Source organism: Chenopodium album, chromosome 6, assembly GCF_948465745.1.
Source record: "Chenopodium album chromosome 6, dcCheAlbu1.1, whole genome shotgun sequence".
NCBI lineage: Eukaryota > Viridiplantae > Streptophyta > Magnoliopsida > Caryophyllales > Amaranthaceae > Chenopodium > Chenopodium album.
The window spans coordinates 72,353,777-72,374,663 of record NC_137839.1 but is presented as its reverse complement, the minus strand read 5'-3'; the positions used below and the strand labels follow the sequence as shown (position 1 = coordinate 72,374,663).

General features: G+C 36.0%; 1 protein-coding gene and 1 long non-coding RNA gene across 4 annotated transcripts; both read right to left on the bottom strand.

Moving 5' to 3' along the window:
* Positions 1–3,865: 3,865 nt before the first annotated feature.
* LOC145635200 (uncharacterized) lies at positions 3,866–7,807 on the bottom strand. The gene is made up of 3 exons (XR_014113808.1): positions 7,368–7,807; positions 5,288–5,530; positions 3,866–4,206 (listed from the first exon to the last, which is right to left on the bottom strand). It is a non-coding gene; the product is annotated as an uncharacterized LOC145635200 (long non-coding RNA).
* A 2,238-nt stretch (positions 7,808–10,045) lies between these two features.
* LOC145636250 (protein DEHYDRATION-INDUCED 19-like) lies at positions 10,046–18,467 on the bottom strand. 3 transcript variants are annotated; one of them, XM_081687760.1, is made up of 5 exons: positions 18,239–18,467; positions 17,956–18,095; positions 14,963–15,324; positions 10,620–10,754; positions 10,046–10,540 (listed from the first exon to the last, which is right to left on the bottom strand). In XM_081687760.1, the coding sequence occupies exons 1-4, from the start codon at positions 18,339–18,341 to the stop codon at positions 10,646–10,648; spliced, it is 714 nt and encodes a 237-aa protein (XP_081543886.1). In that variant the 5' UTR covers positions 18,342–18,467; the 3' UTR covers positions 10,046–10,540; positions 10,620–10,645. The 3 variants fall into 3 exon arrangements, with proteins under 3 accessions (XP_081543886.1, XP_081543887.1, XP_081543885.1); XM_081687761.1 differs by having other exon boundaries at positions 10,046–10,512; XM_081687759.1 differs by having other exon boundaries at positions 10,046–10,754.
* Between the last annotated feature and the right edge of the window lie 2,420 nt (positions 18,468–20,887).

Here is a 20,887-nt window from a genome sequence, read left to right as displayed (position 1 = left end):
GTTATGGTGGTTCTGATGGTGTTAGGGTAGCTGGATGGTGTCTAGATGGTGGTTCTGATGGTGTTAGGGTGGCTGGATGGTGTCTAGGTGGTGGTTCTGATGGTGTCAGGGTGGCTGGATGGTGTCTAGGCGGTGGTTCTAGTGGTGTCAGGGTGGTTAGATGGTGGCTAGGCGGTGGTGTCGGTAGTCGGTTGGTGTTTTCAAGAGTGGTCAAGGTAGTTAGAAATTTGGTCAAGGTAGTTGGGTGAAGAGGAATTTGGGGGTTTGAGTGATTCCCTTGGGGGGGGGGGGGTGGGGAATGAAGATAGAGGAAAATGGGGTAATGGGAGGGGTAAAGGGAATGATTGATTTTGTCTATCAAACATCAACAAAGGGATTCATGGTAGTTGATTCCCATTCCCTTTGTTGAATACCCCCAACCAAACGGCCCCTTAGTTTATCATATAGTCTTATGTGGGTAAAAGGTTACCTGGGTAACCCGTTAAATAAACGGGTTAGGTTTGAGTCAAGGATTTTAACCCGTTTAATAAACGGGTTAGGTTTGGGTCAAGGGATTTTCAACCCGTTTAACATTGACACGAACATGAATCCGACACGACACGACCTATTTGACAGCCCTAAGCTGAACTGGACTGAATTGAACTGATTGGAGCTAAACTGAACTTAACTTAACTTAAGTGAAATTAAGCTAAGTGAACAAGGCCTTATAAAAGTAGACATTATGACAAATAATCCAACAGCATATTATATGATCATATTTATATATAGGAAAATGCTATATACATAGCGCTTAAGGCTACATACATATAAGCATTAAATTTACACTTAAAAATCGTAGAAACTTCAAAAATCATAAAGATATAAACACTAATTACACTGATTTATGCGTATTTTTGTCATGAATTCCTAATTTTAATTTATACAATTTTTAAGAGTGTTTTAATTTTAATGCTTATATATAGCCCTTAGCTATGACTACAAATAGCATTACCCTTATATATAATATATCAGTTAAAAAATTAAGTCAATGATGACATATATATATGAATAGTGAAAAATCTCAACTTACCTTATAAAAAATGGAGGGAGCAATAATATGTATTTGGTAATGTAGTGGCTGGAGTAGCTTTTTAAATAAGTTAGTATTATTAGCTTTTGTGAAAAAACTAGGTAACTATTGAAAATTTTCTTTTATTATGTATATTTTTAGAATTTCACAGCTAATAGCTACTAAACACACTATCCAACAAATTCAAGGAAACTGCAATGTGTAAATAATGGAATAAATAAATAATAGTGCCTCGATCTCATCTGTTGTATTACTTTCTCCATTTTTTTTTTATTAGATGCATCACTTTAGTAATTGCGGAATCTTAGATAATTTTTGGAATATATAAAGAGCAATAGAAAGAAAAAAAAAAAAAAAAAAAAAAGAGGACTCATGTGATAGGAGAGAGATAGAGAGAATTTATTAACTACTCGTAAAAAGGAAAGTAATATATCCAAATTGAAAATTCCATTTAGAAAAAGTGATGCATCTAATAAAAAACGGAGGAAGTGTAATTTTACTAGAAAATTTGAAAATAATCATCTTTAAAAAATCACTAAATAATCACCTCTACATAACGATTTTTGTTTTATAGCATGCAAAAGGAGGCATTTTTCTTACTTTTTTTTTTTTTTTTTGGAAAAATTGCTGGGAATAATCTCACCTTTGGGGCATTCGCGAAAAATAATCCAACCTTTGGGATATTTTTAAATAATCCGACCTTTGTATTACATCCGCTTAAAATGGTCCCAAATGACTTGTAACCGGTTAAATAGGTAATTTTTTATTTAATTAAGCCTAATCTACACATGTCACAACATTATTGGTCAAAAAAAAAACTTTTACTTTTATTTTTTTTTAAAGAAATAATTATTACTAATTAACTTATTTAAAACTAGCCCTCGAAAAAAAACACTTATTTAAAACTAACTTTTTTTAAAACTAATTAAAAATTTAAAACAACCACCACCACCTGCCCCAACCCCAGCCACCTCTGCGCCCCACCACTAACCCAGATCGGCCGCCAGCCTCCGTCGTTGACCCGCAGCTCCTCACGCCTATCGCCGCCCCCTACCCTATTATGTCACCTCCTCTTACAGAAATTAAGGCTAAGGCTGGGAAAAAGAGGGGGGCAAAATCGAGGCATGGGAAGGGTGGTGAAGGCCGAAATCCGGTCGAGGAGAAGGGGAAAAGGTCGAAAAAGGGCAAAGGAGGGGGCGAAAACTTAGGGGGAAGTGGGAGGTCGGAATTGGGACGGGGAAGGGTTTTGAATCGAAGGTGTTTGGTGGTTCAAGGGGACGGGGAGGGGTTGGGGTCTGGACGGGAAAGGGTTTTTCAGGGGATCGGAGGGGTTCAATGGTGACGTCGGCGCCGGCGCTGGTTGGGGCCTAGGTGGCCGAAGCCGTCGGGTAGGGGATTGGGCTCAGACGCAGCTACGGTGGCTTAGGCAGGTGGCTAAGTGGGTGGTGGGTGATTTTTTTTTTATTTTATTTTTTCTTTTAAAAAATCTAATTTTTATTTTTTTAAATTTTATTTTATTTTAATTTATTTTATTTGACCAATCACAGGCCGTCGCGTGTCATGTAACTTGTTATAACAGGTTACATGACCGGTTGGGACCGTTTTGAGCGGATTGAGTATAAAGGTCGGATTATTTAAAAATATCCCAAAGATGGGATTATTTTTCGCGGACGCTCCAAAGGTGGGATTATTCCCAACAATTTTTCCATTTTTTAAAAATACAATTCCAAGCTTGATTTAGACCCTTAAGGTCCAAAATACCCTTAAAACTTTAATTAAATTTCTCGACTAAAAAAATTTAAAGACACAAATCAAGATTTGATTTCTTACTTAACAAGCAAAACGAGGCATTTCGTTGCAATAATTTATAAGGATGAAAAACGATTTGGGGCGAGTGCGAATACCCTTCCCTATAGCCTAGCTACCCACACCCACCATTCACGACAGGTACAAACCTAAAATCCAGGCCATATCCTTTTGAAATCTGTATCGCTTTTACATGAATATCACGACTATGATATTATCTTAAATATTAAACTCCAAAGATAGCCCAAGTAAAATATGTTAATAGCACATATTTGAAATAGTGAAATTAGTAATATGTGCACCATGGTGCACCTATTTCTAGATGCACCACATCTATACTTTTGAACATTTAGTAAAAAAAATTGAACATTTTATATAAAAAAAAATGAACATTCACTAGTAGAAAAAATGCTATTTGTAACTGGCAAAATTGACTTTTTGTAACTGGCATTGTTGGTTGCTATTGTCACCGTTACAACTAGTGAAAATTATTCGTAACTAGCTAATGTTAGTTACTAATAATGTACTATTCGTAACTGGCTTAACTTAATGTCAGTTACAAATAATCTATTTTCAAGTTAGAAAGCATACTATTCGTAACTGACGTTGAGTTATGCCAGTTACAATAAGGGTATTATTTGTAACTGGCATAGCCTAATGCCAGTTACGAGTAGGCTTTTCTTTGTTAAAAAAATAACTATTAGTAACTAGCATTAGATTACGCCAGTTACTAATAGATATGTAATTTTTGTTTTCTATATTTGATTCGATACAAGTTTGGTACTAAATCCTACCAAATGACCCATCGTTAAATGGGTTAAAACCTGTTACAATTCAACCAACAAAACACGTACTCCACAGATAATTCCACATAATTGAATTCACCTACAACATACAACAAAATCAATCACTTCAAATAATTCCACACAACTTGAATTCATCCATAACAATAAACAAAATAAACTATACCTTCCACAAAACAATTAAAACTTGAATAAAAAAATTATTATTTTATAATTTAGGAATGTAATAACAGCCAGTATAGGCTAAATAAAAGTAGATATAATGATATATAGAAATTTGTTATATTGTTTTATTAAGCTAAATGTGATTAGTCATAATATCAATAAAAAATATAACTAGCCTTTCAACAAAAATTAAGTCTAAAAAACTTAGCCCATTGTTCTCAAATCTCATCCACTTTTACATCTGTTGTAGACTGCAAGTCTTGCAAAACTTAGCCCATTTTTCTTGAATTCGGTCGTCCAATTCTAGTAGTAGCTTTTTTTTCCTGTTACTAGGTTCCTATTCCAAAGTCCACCAGCAACAATCTGCAAATTAAAATTACAAATCATGTTAAGCTTAGCATTCTTCATTTAAAAAAAAATAAAAATAAATAAATAAATAAATAAAACAAATTCACTCATTGAGAAGATGCTAAAGAACTTATGTCAGCATGATATCCAACTCTCCGAATGATATAGACAGCTTAGATTGATCCTTTAATCCCACATCTTTAAGAGAGACAAAATCTAAAGGTCCCTTTTTGAAGAATATGTGTTCAAGTATTTCACCCAAGATATCAATCTAGTTTTGACCGAATTCAGTAACCTTTCCTACCAAAAATATCTTAGAGATATTAAATACACATAGCATACAAAATTTAGATAGCAAAATGAAAAGAAAATGCATTGAAATAACATATTCTCAACAACTAATCTGGATTCACACACAAAAAATTTCCCTTTCTTTTTTATTGGTCAAACAATGTCTTATCCAACAAAGAAGGAATATCTTACCATGAGCATAAAACTAAGATGTTAGAAATGCACTAGACGTAATATGTGTGTCAGACCCTTATAATTTAGGATGCCAAAACTCAAATCCATAGACAAGAACAACTATACATAGTTTTATGGTCAGTGCCCATAATGTCAAGTCCTTAGACGCCACATTTCAGACTTTCAGTAGGATATTTCTCTAAAGTATTCTTAGCTCTAATTTTGTTTCAATAATATATTTCTCTACAGCATTGGTATACCTTAGCTCTAACTAGTAACAAAATTTCCAGTAACATTCCAATACCCATTCTACATACTAGATATTGGGCTCCCAGTAACTATATATTTGAAGCTAACTTCACAATATAAATATACAACTCCACCAAGACCACCACATAATACCTAATGAAAGGCTCACCCATCTAGCTTGACGATTTTTAAGGAAAAAGGCACCACAACATAAAACAATTGGAAAAAAAATATATTAATACAACTACAATTCACCAAGCATATGATCACAAATTCTAGTCACCTAAGCTAAAGTAAAACTCCTGCTTCTTTATAATGAATTTCTAAGCAAAACACGCATAATTTGTCACATGATAAACAATGTATGCTCGAAATGTAGTACCTTGAATAAAAAATTGACAAAGACCATGCCAACATAGCATACACCGAATTTGTGCCAATATCCATGTGAGACTCCGATCCATTTGATACCTCATCTTGCGCAACAGCTCTAAATCCTTTGCAAACACAAATCACTAAGAGTAGACATATCAAAGTAGACCGTTTCACTCCACTAACACTTGACATTAAGGCTTTAAGCTCTCCATTTCACCAAGTTGCTTCTCTATGTCATTAGATAATTCACCTACAAGAGAAAAAGCTTCAATTTGGCTAAATTTGCAAGATCCCTTTGAGAGATTTATAATCTCATCATGAGATCATTCCAATTCTAATCTCAAAGTAGAAGTTGTCACTAAAACTAGCAATGCACAAATTCCAAACAAAATAATTAAAATGAATAGACTAATATGTTCCACGTAAATTCCGTGCAGAATTCAAGAAGGAAGAATAATTATATTCAGTTTAATCAAGATAACAATGATAATAGGGGAATACATATAATTGAAGAACCATAGCTCATAGTTAATATCGTATATAAATACTTATCAAAAACCATAGAGCTTTACATTGACTAGGACAAGTTAAGCATGATACATTAACAAAGCTAATATCATCTCTTTATTGTATTAAATGGAAAATGGAAAATAGAAAATGCACAAACTACTCAACTAGTTATATTAAACAAAAAAGTTTTTTTTAAAAAAAAAAATTAATCTTGAGTAGTATGATGTAAGAAGATTCATTTAAATTCCAATTAACTAAATGATGTGCAACAACAAAATGAAGATAATGCCAGACCTTTATTTCTTTTATATGATTTTGAAATATGTAGTGGAGATGAACAAACAACCATAATTAGATAACAAGTCATGTAATCAAAATAATCACATACAAAAAACTAGCTATAAGCCTATAACCAATAAAATCTGACCAAGCTAATACAATGGCAGAGAAGCAACACATTAAATAAATTACAAGTTAACATTTAAAAAAAAAAAAGCTACAATATTCTAATTAGCAAGTAAGCATTACATTGCACAAATACTATTTAAAGTGAATAAGCTACATACTATCATTGTTATAGAGTTAAAATATGGATTCAACTAGTCAAAGAGGCCAACAATCAGCACATATTAACTTAATGACGGAAAAATAATGATAATGGCCATGGTATTTCATTGTATCCTTTCACGCATCGCTAGAGCTTAAGGACTTAACCCAATACATGGATCAACATCCCACCTTACATTTATTTCTCATTTGATAAGTTGCCAAACTAACCAAATAGGGATATTAAGTTCAAGTAGCTAAATATTATCGTTTCACTATTGAAGCTTCACTCATTCTGATTGCTCAGTTAGAGTATTGCAGCAGATTACTGTCATTACCTATGGCTTGACAGAATTCTTATGTGCCGACAATAAAAATGTTCAATTCAATGTAGCTTAGTTAGAGTTAAATTGTGTAGTAGATTCATGTCACAGGATTAATTTCAACTTTTTATCAATAATTAATCAGCAATACAAAACCATCACTGAACTCAAAATCATACAAATAAAGTTATCAAACAGTGTTCGCCAAACATCACTTAACTCAAAATCATGCTTCAAACACAGAATAATTAAAGGCCAAATTTTCATAATTGAATTAAAAATTAACATATATTAAACATAACAATGTAAATAAATAATCTCTAAGATCTATAATATTCATCAATCAAATCCATATCATACCATAAATCCCCCGCCAATACTCAATTTGGGGGAAAAAAAAAAATCAAAACCTTACCTTAATATTATCGAAATATAGAGTGATGATACAATTAAAGTTGAGTAGAGAATACCCATTTAGTAGTCAAACGAAATGTTCAATCAGATATTACAGCAATGAAAATTCACAACTTATGCTAACATAAAATTTCAGCAAACAAAATAATTCAAATTAACTAGTTTCATAAGTCAAATTCGATAATGTTATTGATATGAATATGCCCTAATTTTCAATGTAAAATACCCGAACACAATAAAAACATCCAGAATTGGATTATTGTGAATAAAATTGAGACTTGTAAGAAAATATACCTGCAAATCACTACCAATTACGGAATATATCCGACCTTGGGATTCTTCGGAGCAAAAAACTGCTAGCCATGGATGAGTAGCTTTAGAGGAGAGAGAAAAAGGAATGAGATTTCTACAGGCAGGAGAAAGAGCGGATGGGAAATAAAAAAAAAAAAAAAAAGGTAGTTCCTTGTGGTTACATCTTGAAAACGAAGATGACAGGGTTTAAAGGAGGGTGAAAAAAATTGGGTAACTGCTAAGATAGAGTTGGGCCTCTTAGTCGTGTTTTTTGAATTTACCAAGGGTCACATTAGTAACTAGCCTTGTTAATGCTTGTTACAACTAATTAGGTCAATAAATTTTGACCAACTATTTGTAACAGGCCATTTCTACGCCCGTTACTAATGTTTGGTCAGACTATTGTTGACCGAATTTTTTTAACTGGCCTTAGTTACGCCAGTTACTAATGCTAATGTATTTATAACTCACACTAGTTATGTCAGTTACAAATACTCTTATAGTAACTAACGTAATGTATGTCAGTTACTAATAGGGCGTTACAAATGATGTTTTTTCTACTAGTGATTTAGTAAAAAAATATAAACACGTCACAAAAACTGAATATAAACATGCAATTTTATGTTCATATTTTATAATGAAATGTTCATTTTGTATACAATAAATGTTCAGTTTATATTATAAAACTATTGAATTATTACGAGTCAGACAGACTTTTTTCAAAATTTGTCTGACTCGTAATAATTCAAAATTTGCGATTGTTTGGATTTTTTTTACTAAATGTTCAAAATTTGTTATTGTTCATATTTTTTATACATTTTCAAAAGTATTTGCGTAGTGCATTGCGATTGTTCAGATTTTTTTATTAAATGTTCAAAATTTGCAATGTTCAGACTTTTTACTAAATGTTCAAAATTCACGATAGTTTAAATTTTTTTACTAAATGTTCAGGCGTGATGCATTGCGATTGTTCAGATTTTTTAACTACATGTTCAAAATTTGAGATGTTAAGATGTTTTTACTACATGTTCAAAATTTGCAATTGTTTAGATTTTTTTACTAAATGTTCAAAAGTATAAGCATGGTCGCACCATGGTGCATCTTAAAATTGTGGAAATAGTATAACCAATAATAAACAAAAAACAGGCCCGACCCTTAGCCGGTGCAGCATACGCAACCGCTCAAGGCTCAATTGTTTTTTGCTTTTCAACATATTTCGCTTTAATAATTTAATACATTTATTTCTTTATTCTAAACCTATGTGGAAATCAAAGCGTAGTACTTATTAAAAAGCGCAAGATTATTTTACATTTAAAAAAAAAAAAAAAAAAAAAAAGAAGAAGAAGTGGGAGGGAGGCTATTTTTATCTCAATTACATAAGAGTATTTATAATAGTTGGAAGTTTGGAACTTGGGACCGCCTTGACAGAGAAAGTATATAACTTATAGACTTTATAGTACTACTTTATCAATTTATTTTCCCTAATAATTTGATTAACTTCTTTTCAAAACTTAGAAAAGATGAACAAGTCACAAAGAACAAAAGATACTACCTTCAGTCCAAATTACTCGCAACTTTAAGGTATTATTTGTGAGATATAAAATATTCCAAAGTTGCGAGTAATTTGGACCGGAGGTAATATACTAATATGAGTTTTAAAAAGTTTCCTAAACACAAAGTTAGACCCCTCACCAATGAATTGAGTAGTTTGTAAAACATAGAAAGTTGGAAACATGTTCGGTGCCGCCAAACAAACAATAACCACACCGAACCGTCCTTATCCCTCACCACTCACTCTCACCGCCATCAATAATTATATACGCCCGCCAACATTACTAACCAATTTTTTTCCTAATAATGTTTGTTATTCTTGCAAGTCTTCAATAATGGCAAAAATGACTTTTTATATTCTTATCTAAAGTACTCCAACTATTAAGTACTAATGTAATGGACTACTAGAAATATCAACCTAAATTATCGGGACACAATATGTTAATGAATGTAAACCGTATTTAAATAATGAGTAAAAATTAGGTACAACTTCTTTAAATTCTATTACTCGTAGGTCGTAGTAATGTAGTATATATTGTTTAAGCTTTTCTCAATTATTAACACACTATGATTACGATGTTTTAAGTAATGTGTTAGTTATAACTTACAAATTAGACAATCAGTTTTTTTTTTTTTTTTTTTGAAAATTCTGAAACATCTATCTACTTCCTATAATGTCAAGGTAACTACACTTTTACAAGCTTGCCTATAATGTCAAGTCAAGTTCATGTCTATAGAAATACAGGAAGTACTAAGGAGCATGTTCACTTCAGCTTAATTTCACTTTAGTTTAGCTCATAATTTCCTTCTCTCATAAAATATTCATTTTAACTCTATTCAATTTAGTTTGGTTTAGTTCAACTCCAATCAGATCAGTATATGTGAACAGACTCTCCTGTTCTCTTCAGCTTAATTTCAGTTCAGTTCCTATTTTCCTTCTCTCATAAACAATTTAGTTTAGCTCAACTCTACAGCTAATGTAGCCAACTAAACCTTTTATTGCAAAGAGTACCAAAATCTTTTTATTCCATAAAGAGTCTGACCATGCCACATTTGAGACTTAATAAGATACACATGGTTCTAAACACAACTATGTCAGTTCTACTAGGATTTAGTCATCGCATTATTAATTCAAATTACACTATCAAGATGGAAATGCTTCAGCATGTATGATTTACACTGTTATGCTTTGATAAGCACTATAACAAAGTCTAATTTGATAAGATTACAACAATTTAAAGTTACATTTCTATTATGACTGGATGAAAGAACAAGTCAATTAGCAATTGTTATACAAGCGTAGGTGCAAAACCTATGATCCCTTCTTTTTCCCAAGGAAGCAAAAGAAAACGCAAACAAGCAGGCACAGCCTCCAATTTTGCACGGGGAAGGCTGTTACACCTTTCAACATTTACAAGTACATGTCAACCTTCCTCCGCGCTAATACCCACAAACTAGCAGCAGGAATTAAAAGCAAATTGCAAACGGAGAAACTAAAGCCATGAAAGACTTGTTTCTTTAAAATGTACCTGAGATTCATTTTTTCTTTTTTTTTCTGAAGGGATGTTTTGATGTAAGCACTAGCTCGGTTAAGCAACTGCATAGAATCTCATCACGTGAGGATTCTAGAAGCCAGCAAGTGCAGAAATATTACAATTAATCCCTCCAATATACCCTCATTGAGCTACTCGAAATCTCAGTTACCTTTATTTTGATAACCTGGCACTCCACTAATCGCCCAGGAGGGTGCAGAGAATTAGATCTTGTACAAAGCCAGCTCTACCAGCTGCCTGATGTATCCTCTTCTCTTTTTCTTCAGAACTTAATGAAGAATCAAAACTGCAATAATATACAAAGAGAGAGGGATATTAGCTATAGTACTCAATCAATCAATCAAAGCCTTAATCCCAAAAGTGGGGTCGGCTAACATGAACCAAATTTGATTATTCCGTGTAGTCATCAACATAAATCTTTCTCCTCCATCCCTTACGATCCAAAACTTCATCCTCACGTAAATCCATGCACTTCATATCCTTCCTCACTCCTTCCAACCAAGTCATCTTTGGTCTCCCTCTTCCTCGTTTAATCCCTCCATGGTCCCACTCTTCCACTCTTCGCACCGGTGCACCCTCGGGTCTCCGTCTTACATGTCCAAACCAACGCAGACGATTTTCCCTTAAATTATCTACAATGCCCGCCACACCTACTTTCTTGCGAATAACCTCATTTCTGATTCTATCTCTTAAAGTGTTTCCACACATCCACCTTAACATGCGCATTTCCGTAACCTCCATCTTTTTAATATGCTCTTTCTTAGAAGCCCAACATTCTGTACCATAGAGCAACACTGGTCTTATGGCAGTCCTGTAGAATTTTCCCTTCAACTTTAAGGGAATGCTGCGGTCGCATAGCACTCCCGTGGCCGCTCTCCATTTAAGCCACCCTGACTTAATCCTGTGGGTCACGTCTTGATCAATGTCACCATTCTTCTGGATGATCGACCCTAGGTACTTAAAACATTCACTCATGGTCAAATCCTTTCCATCCAAACTCACCACTTCATTGCTTGTCCCCCTCTGAGTGCCAAAACGACATACCAAACATTCAGTCTTACTCCGACTTAGCTTAAACCCTCTAGATTCCAACCTTTGCCTCCATTGCTCCAACTTGACATTAACCCCATCCTTAGTCTCATCCACCAAAACGATATCATCTGCGAACAGCATACACCATGGAACCTCATCTTGAATTGGTCTAGTTAATTCGTCTAGAACCGTTGCAAAAAGAAAAGGGCTTAATGCAGACCCTTGATGCAATCCGATTGTAATAGGGAAATCTTTTGTCAACCCTCCGCATGTCCTCACATTTGTTGACACATCCCGATACATATCCTTAACTAGGTCTACATACCTTCGTGGGATACCTTTCTTCAACATTGCCCACCAAAGTATCTCTCTTGGCACCTTGTCATATGCCTTCTCTAAATCAATAAAGACCATATGAAGATCTTTCTTCTTTACCCTATAAAACTCCATCATTTGTCTTATCAAATGGATTGCCTCCATAGTAGATCTCCCAGGCATAAAACCAAATTGGTTATCTGAAATGCTTGTGCATGCCCTCAACCTTTGTTCAATCACCCTTTCCCACAACTTCATAGTATGGCTCATAAGCTTAATTCCTCGATAGTTAGAACAATCTTGAGCGTCTCCTTTGTTTTTATAAACCGGGACCAAGGTGCTCTTCCTCCAATCTTGTGGGATCCTTGTAGCCGTCCATATCTTGTTGAAAAGGTTTGTTAACCAATCAATACCAATCTTACCCAAACACCTCCACACCTCTATCGGTACCCCATCAGGGCCAACCGCCTTCTTAGGTTTCATCTTCCTCAGTGCAATCTCCACCTCTACTCTCCTAATCCTTCGCACATACTCCATGTTGATTTCTTCATCACTCATAGAGGTATCTCCTATCACAACTCCATTACTTCCATTAAATAATTCATCGAAGTACCCCTTCCACCTGTCCTTGATGCCCTCCTCTTGCACTAGGACCATTTGGTTCTTATCTTTGACACACTTCACCATGCCAATATCCTTCCTTGCCTCTTGTCTTCTCTTTGCCATCTTATAAATGATCCTTTCTCCCTCCTTGGAATCAAGCTTTTCATAAACCTCCTGATATGCCTTTTCTTTTGCTTGGCGAACAGCTGCCTTTGCCTTACTCTTAGCCTCCTTATACGCTGCAAAGGTTTCATCACTCCTACATTTTCCTAAGGCTTGATAGCATTCCCTTTTTTGCTTAATTACTGCTTTCACCTCTTCATTCCACCACGAAGTATCTCTCTGTACCGAAGTTCTTCCCCTTACTTCCCCTAAGACCTCTTTGGCCACTCTTAGGAAACAGTTCTTCATTCGTAACCAGGTCATGTCCGGATCCACCTCTCCATCCCAATCCGCTTCTTCAATTACCTTTTCTGTAAAAACCTTAGCTTTTGCATCCCTTAGGGTCCACCATCTTATCCTTGGTTCTTCTTGTCTAACTTTTTTTCTTCGCCTTCTCTTTCAGACGAATAGTCATTACCAATAGCCGGTGTTGGGTGACCACACTCTCCCCTGGGATAACCTTACAGTTTATGCAACTTTGTCTATCTATGCTCCTTGTGAGCAGGAAGTCTATTTGAGTTGCATTTGCTCCATTCCGAAAAGTTATCAAGTGTGAATCCCTCTTCTTAAACCAAGTATTAGCCAAAATTAAATCATATGATTGGGCAAAATCCATAATAGCTTCACCACCGGCGTCCCTCTGCCCATACCCAAAGCCTCCATGGACACTCTCATAGCCATCTCGGCTCGCCCCAACGTGCCCATTTAGATCCCCTCCAATATATAACTTCTCTGAGTGGTGGACACCCTGCACCACCTCGTCTAGGTCCTCCCAAAATTGTCGTTTCTCTTCTGCATCTAAACCCACTTGGGGAGCATAAGCACTGATAACATTCACAATCTCCTTGCCACATAGCAACTTCAGCCTTATCAACCTATCGTTCTTCCGATAGACCTCGATCACCTCTTTTGCCAACCTCTCATCGAGAACCACACCAACTCCGTTCCTAGCTCCACCATTCCTTGTTCTGTGGCTCGTTTCTTGCCCAACATACCATACCTTATACCCCAAAACCAAGCCTCGAGCTCCTTCTCCTGTCCATCTTGTCTCTTGGAGGCACATGATGTTCACGCGTCGTCTTTTCATTACTTCTACCAATTCTGCTGATTTTCCCGTAAGAGACCCCACATTCCAAGAACCAATCCGCAAACTAAATTCTTTTCTCCCACGCTCCCTCCTGATCCCAACTCCAAGTCCTTGATTATTTGACACCACAATTGGGCAATATGGCGCGTCGCTTCTGGGCGACGACCTAGCAACCCTTACATACTTATCACTGCACCCGGGTCTGAGAAGTGCAGCGCGTCGCTCAGTAGGGAACGCCCCAATGGCACGCCCTTGCTCATTTGACACCACACTCGGGCAATGTGGCGCGTCGCTTCTGGGCGACGACCTAGCAACCCTTGCATACTTATCACTACACCCGGGTCTAGGAAGTGCAGCGCGTCGCTGAGTAGGGAACGCCCCCACGAAAATATCTGTTTGGCTCATGTCATGGGATGTGACGAAGTTTTATACTGGCTGTCACTGGCCTACCGTAACCCTCCTCCTTTATCCAGGCTTGGGACTGGCAGCGGGAAACCCACTGGCGGAGTTGATATTAGCTATAGTACTGAGCAATTAAATTTTACAAATTGTTCCTCAAATAATAACCTTGCATCATTACTATTCCATAACATCTGACACGTGCTACGTACGAGTACATATCCAAAATCCAACTGTCAACCCAGCCAAGGTGTGGGAACAAAAACATTCATGAAGCATGTTTATGTGTTAAAATCTTTTTGCATGCTTTATACATAACAATTTGCAAATACCCACAAGCAATCTCATAAATGTCAATTGTTCTTTCCTCATATTTTTCAAGTGTTTTGTTGAGTCCATAGATAAGCTATTCTCTGTGCATGTGAGGCTAGGCCAATGTTGTATCAAAATTCAACATCAAAGAAGAGTTTAGAAGAGAGGTACTATATTGTATTAATCAGGAATTTCTGCCACTTGTTCTACTGAACCGTTCAATTTTTTTGAATTATTGAAGTCAATTTTGACATTGAATCGATTATCAATAGACTTTTACACATACAGAAAACTGTCCACAATAACAGATCTATACAAGGAGCTTGATGTTGGATATAAAGACAAATTGGATACAAAAATGAATGGCAATGAATCTAGTAGTTGATTGTTTAGGCTGATGATGGCGTCGGAGTCTAAAATTTACTTCCGTTGGTCAATATTCTAGTGTCTATGCATGATGCCAAACACAAGGTCTTCTTTATATCCAATAACAATTTCAAAATGAACATCAATTTGGAAGATGTTCTAATTTTGACTTGTTTGTTAATAAAAGAACAGCAAAATCCAAGGAAAATTCCAAGTACCTTGGTTTCCAATAACGATCTGTTGAGGTATTTTTCGAAGTTGTATCCTCAATGCTGGATGCCACGGACTTAGTAAGTTCATCAACTTCTGATCCAGGGAAGTTTAAGATAAGTGATGAAAGGAATGGATCATTTGCAGCATTAGAGGCATTTGTACTACTTGATCGAAATCCACCTCCTCCTAGAAGCACTTGTAGGTGAGCTTCACGAAGGTCTCGGCCAAGCAGGGATAGTGCTTGGCTATTTGGAATTGCGACTTTACGCAATCTACGACGTCTTTGGATCTTAAATAAATGTGCATGCTGCAACGTGATATGACTTAGCATATCTCGTGTAACTTTAACAGAGCATATTGGGCAAACCTGAAGAATTGGCAAACAAACACACAAATTTCTCGTTAAAATACATATATATATGCGTTGTTGGAACAAAGTAATTTATCTTAGAACACCTTCAATATAAATTAGGGGCATGTAAGTTTACTGTAAACAATTAAGTTGCAAAACAAGCATTGAGACCAAGAACAAGATGTACTGATGTAGCAAATGGCCCTCGATTGGTCACATGCAAGTGGACAAGAAATGGGAAGAAGTCATCAAAGGATATTGCAGCATGACGCCCAAACAAGCTAAAGAGCATCCCTAATGCTAAGCTACAAGGTATTATAGCTTGGCTCAACGCATCAATTTTTTAAAGCTACAATACTTTCTAACTAAAAAGTACATAGTATTCCAATATTTAGTTATATGAGCCTATAACACACTATAGCGAGCCAACAACAACAACAAAAAAGCCTTAGTCCCAAACTGATTTGGGCTCGGCTAACATGAATAATCATAATGAAACCGTTTGTAAATAAAATAGCTTTTATTATCCACGTCACATTATAAGAGGAGCTTGCTTATCATTTCTTCAATCAAGCTTGTCGCTTGATTAAAAGTTTTCTATAAATCAACAAACTTGTTACATAATTATATTCATCTAAAGCAGGCCCATCCCAAATACTAGGAGCCTATTTGAACAATTATGGATATACAAATAAACACCACAAATAACCTATTAGGCCACTACACCAAATAACGATTGGTAATTTCATCAAAATGTTTGAGTTTCAGCAAGTAAGATTGAGCTCCCTGAACTTATTCACTCCAAATCCTCAAGTAGTGCCACTTATATCAATTTGTTTGGCCCGCCAACAGCACATTTTCACGGAACATTCATCAACCAATATTGACTAAAGAATACCATTGAAAGTCTTGTAGAACAACCTTCACAGACTAAACCTTAGTAACCCAAGTGGGCTATTCCAAATATTACACATTAGACTTAGGAATGAGGTATGAGATTAGAATGAGTAAAAACCCTACCTAATGTTTGTTTAAGAAAAATCTTATTTCTAAACTCATATCTCAAACCTACAAGGTATGGGGTTTAGAAACCCAAGGGAGAAGGTGGGTGTACCACACCTCTTACGTATCAAATAATAAGGAAAAAGTCATTCCCAAACAACAACCTAACACAATTAAGAAATAAGTTCCAACCCCATCCCATCTTAGTTTCAAACCTGATTACAATTTGCAAACCCATACCACTTTGTGAACCAAACTCCCTGTCAAAAGGCAATGTTGTGTAGACTTGGTTTGATGTTTTGAACCAATTATCTATAACATACCCTGCATTAAAGAAAACCCATCCATCCCTTCAGAGTAGTCAACTCATATCCTAATCAAAACAGTTTATATGTCATCAACATCTCATTAGGAAGATTTTCAATCAACTAGGAATCCAGGATGCATTCCTTTACAGCTCAAAGGGAAATTCTACAAGACTACCGCAAGACCAATGTTGCTCTATGGTACAAAATATTGGATTTCTAAGAAGGAGCACATTAAAAAGATGGAGGTTAAGGAAATGCACATGTTAAGATGAATGTGTAGGTGTTGCAAGAAAGTGGGTGTTGCAAGCACTGCATACTAAGGGAAAATCACCTCCGCTGGTTCACGCATGTAAAACGAACACCCAAGGGTGTACCAATACAAAGAGTAGAAGAATAGGATCATGGAGGGGTTATATGAGGGAGAGGGAGACCGAAAATGACATGGTTAGAACTTAGAAGGAGTTAGGAAGGATAAAAGGCTTGTGGAATTGCATGAGAATAAGACATTTGATCGTGAGGGATGGAGGAGAAAGATTTTTGTGGATGACTATACAGAAAAATCACTTTTAGCTCATGCAGTCAATCTCACTAATGCAATTAAGGCTTTGATTGATTGATTGATAAGTAGGAATTCAAGATACAAAATTCAAATTGTTACTATCACAAAAATTGCAACTACAATCAATGTTAATTGCATTGCACAAACTATTGCACTTTGGAAAGTAACAAACTTTAACATAGAGGTTAGCTTCCTCAAATGCTTTCCACATTATTATCCCCCTTATCACAGATTAATCAGTGTTTAACCCAACTCATACTCCTTCTGCTTTCATGGCTTGACCTATTCCTCAACCCACAAATCATCAAGCCTAAAATGTAGAAAAGGGCCATTGACCATTTGACCTCCAACATATTCTATAGATCATCAGTTTAACTCCATCATAAACATTTGATAAATTGTTCTATCAATCCACATCCATAGGTGGGTGCACATATATTCTAACTTCCACCATCATAAAACTTTCTAAACATTAATTATAAACAATTAATCACCACCACCAATTTTAAAAATTGAAACAATAACATAATCAAAATATACCTCATTTGTATCATAAATAAAATAAAATAAAATAAAAACAAAAACATAAAAAAAAAAATGCAAAATACAATGAAAAAAAAAAGCACAAAAATGCAGAAATTTATAACAAAATTTCAAAAGTTTCCAACTTTTCATCTTTAACATTATATACACATAAAAATAACCAAATCTAAAATCCCATTTTACCAAAACCTCATAAAACTTAACATTACAAAGGTGAAGAGAGAGAAAACATACGGTAGCTCGAGACTCGCAAGAGTGTTCATCATCCAAATGAGTACAAAGCGAACCAATATCAAATTCTTCATAACAATAAGGGCATGGAATATCGGGTCGAATCTCATCTTCCATCTCAAAGTCATCCATATTCAACCGATCTAAAACATACCCATTTCACCAAATCATTAATCAACAAAAACCCAGAAACCATCAACCAAATTAACAACAAAAAAACATTTTTTCAGATCTAAAAAACAGGAAACAACAAAAACTAATTAAAAAAAGAAAGAAACAAACAAACCAAGATGAGAAGAGTTATGATGAAGTTGGTGATTATGGTGGTGTTGCATATTAAACTGCCGCTTTGCAGCGGCTAAACGGGTGGTCCAAAACTCAGAATCCATTGATGAAAAGCTTTGATTTAGAAGAGAGAGAAAGATGAAGAAAGAGAAAGAGAGAGTCAATGGAAGGCAGAAAAAATGTCAGAGAAAAAACCGAACTTTTTTTATAGAAAGAAAAGATGATTAATTATGGGGAAGATGTATGTAATAAATGATAAAAAAATGTTGGTTAATTAATAAAAATAGTGAGATTAGTAAACGGCAAAATTGACAAAATGAGTGGTGGGTGGTGGAAGCGTGTTAGAATGCGAGAGGGAGGCTTAGATTCGGGGTGATGTGTTTTTCAAGCTGTGCGTGTGTTTTGCGTTTATATATTGTGGTCCTACTTTTCATTTATTTTATTTTTTTTAGAATTTTAGGATTTCTAATTTTGTTTTTACTCTGTACGGTTTTTTTTTTTTTTTTTTTTTTTTTTTTTTTTTTTTTTTTTTTTTACGAAAACATGAGCTAGCAATTTTATTAATCAACCAAATGGTTCAAATCATCGATTACAAACTCTAAGTTCATCAAAAGAAAAGCTCAATTTTGCTAGCTCATGGGCAACCCGGTTGCCAGACCGCTTCTCAAATGAGAAAGAAACAAAACGGCATCGGAGGGCAAGTTGGAGAATGTCATTTATAACAAGGCCAAATGCAGTAGAGAGAGTCATACCTTTCACCAAGTGATTGTATACCTTCAAACAATCCGTCTCCAAGCACACCACATCAAAGCCCGACTCCAAAGATATAGATAAAACGTGTCTCATTGCTAATGCTTCCGCAACATCGGCCTCAAATTTTCCAGCAATCCGTAATCATGTTGAGACCACAACATCCCCCACTGTATCACGCAAAACTCCACCCAAACCCACACAAGATAAATTGGAAGTTGCAGCATCAGAGTTTAATTTAATTGTACCTTGTGGGGGGGCTGCCAACGAGACTCCAAGAGCTGCGGTGCAACGTGAGTGCTAACAGCGTCTTTGACTTGATCATACTCACCAATGATACCCACGGCCTTATGAATGATGTCACTCATTTCTTTCCTCCTTCCTTCGAAAACCCATGCATTTCTACGCTTCCACACTCCCCATAAAATACTCCAAAATAAGCTCACCAAGAGGGGTCTTTATGCTTCTTGCGAACTGAGCAGCACCAATCCCTGAAGATTTCACCTTCGTAGTCATTCACCACTAGCCGCAGGGGGGAAAGGTACCAAATACACCTAGCATCATCACATAGGGCAAGCATATGGAGGGTGCTCTCAACCGCACTCCCACACATTGGACAAGTCGTGTCCAATTGCATTGCTCGTTTAGCAAGGCTAAGACGAGCAACCACTGCCTCCTTCATTGCACGCCATTCAAAAAATTTAATTTTTGGAGGAACCTCAGCATTCCATATCATCGACCAATCTACTTTGCAACCAACATTCGAAGTCGAGGCCTCTACATTTTTCTGTTCCATAGTGAGCAGATTGTAAGCACTTCTCACTGTAAAATCTCCATTCTTAGTATAATGCCATACCCAAGAATCCCTCCTCTCGAACAAAGGGATAGGGAGCTTGCAAATTTCATTAATCTCCACATTAGAAAACCTTCCAGCAAGAACATTGGTATTCCACGCATTGTCAATCCATAAGTCACGCACAAAAATGGGTTCGCCATCATCATGCCTTTGTTCTGAGCCAATCTTGAAATGAGGAAAGTTAGGAACCCACGAATCCTTCCAGATATGGATGGTCGAGCCGTTCCCAATCGACTTCCTTGCCCCCTTTGAAATCACATCTCTAGCTCCCATTATCGACCTCCAAGTGTAACTCGAGTTCGAGTACACTTTTGCTTCCATGAGCGTCGTGTGAGGAAAATATTTTCCTTTAAGCACTCTAGCGGCAAGAGAGTTTTCATTCAACATTATACGCCATACTTGTTTCGCAAGAAGGGCTTGATTAAAGTTCTTCATATTCCTGAAACCGAGCCCCCCTCCTTCTTTGGCACATAAAGTTTATCCCAAGCGATCCAACAAAGCTTCCTTTCTTCACCTTTTAGACCCCAAAAAAACTGTCGGCACAATTTTTCAATATCATTAAGAATGCTATTCGGAATAAAAAAACATTGCATTGCATACGTTGGAATTGCTTGTGCAATCGATTTTAGCAATACCTCTCTCCCGGCTTGTGACAGGAAATTTCCTTTCCACACCTTCAATTTTTTCCAAATCCGATCCTGAATGTTATGGAACACCTGTTTCTTCGAACTTCCAATGTAGGTTGGAAGCCCAAGATATTTGTCATGTCCTTCGACAGCTTTAAAAGTTAACTTCATCTGAAGCATGTTTTTCCGTTCTTGCTCTATGTTTCGGCTAAAAGACACCTCTGACTTATCCATATTCAGTTTCTGACCCGAAGCTATTTCGTAGGTAGAGAGAATACCCAACACATTTTCCACTTCTTCCTCCGTCGCCCTCACAAAAAGGAGACTATCATCTGCAAAAAATAAGTGAGAAATAGGAGCAACATTTCTCCCAATTTTAACCCCATGAATAATTTTCCTCCTTTCTGCATCCCGGAGC

What these genes read in the sequence shown, in the direction of transcription:
- LOC145636250 (XM_081687759.1), bottom strand. Translation starts at nt 18,341, where the DNA reads ATGGATTCTGAGTTTTGGACCACCCGTTTAGCCGCTGCAAAGCGGCAG. An exon ending in CTTGCGAGTCTCGAGCTACC is followed by an intron (nt 15,325 to 17,955) that starts GTATGTTTTCTC and finishes CCAATTCTTCAG; the next exon opens with GTTTGCCCAATATGCTCTGT. An exon ending in GATCGTTATTGGAAACCAAG is followed by an intron (nt 10,755 to 14,962) that starts GTACTTGGAATT and finishes ATATTATTGCAG; the next exon opens with TTTTGATTCTTCATTAAGTT.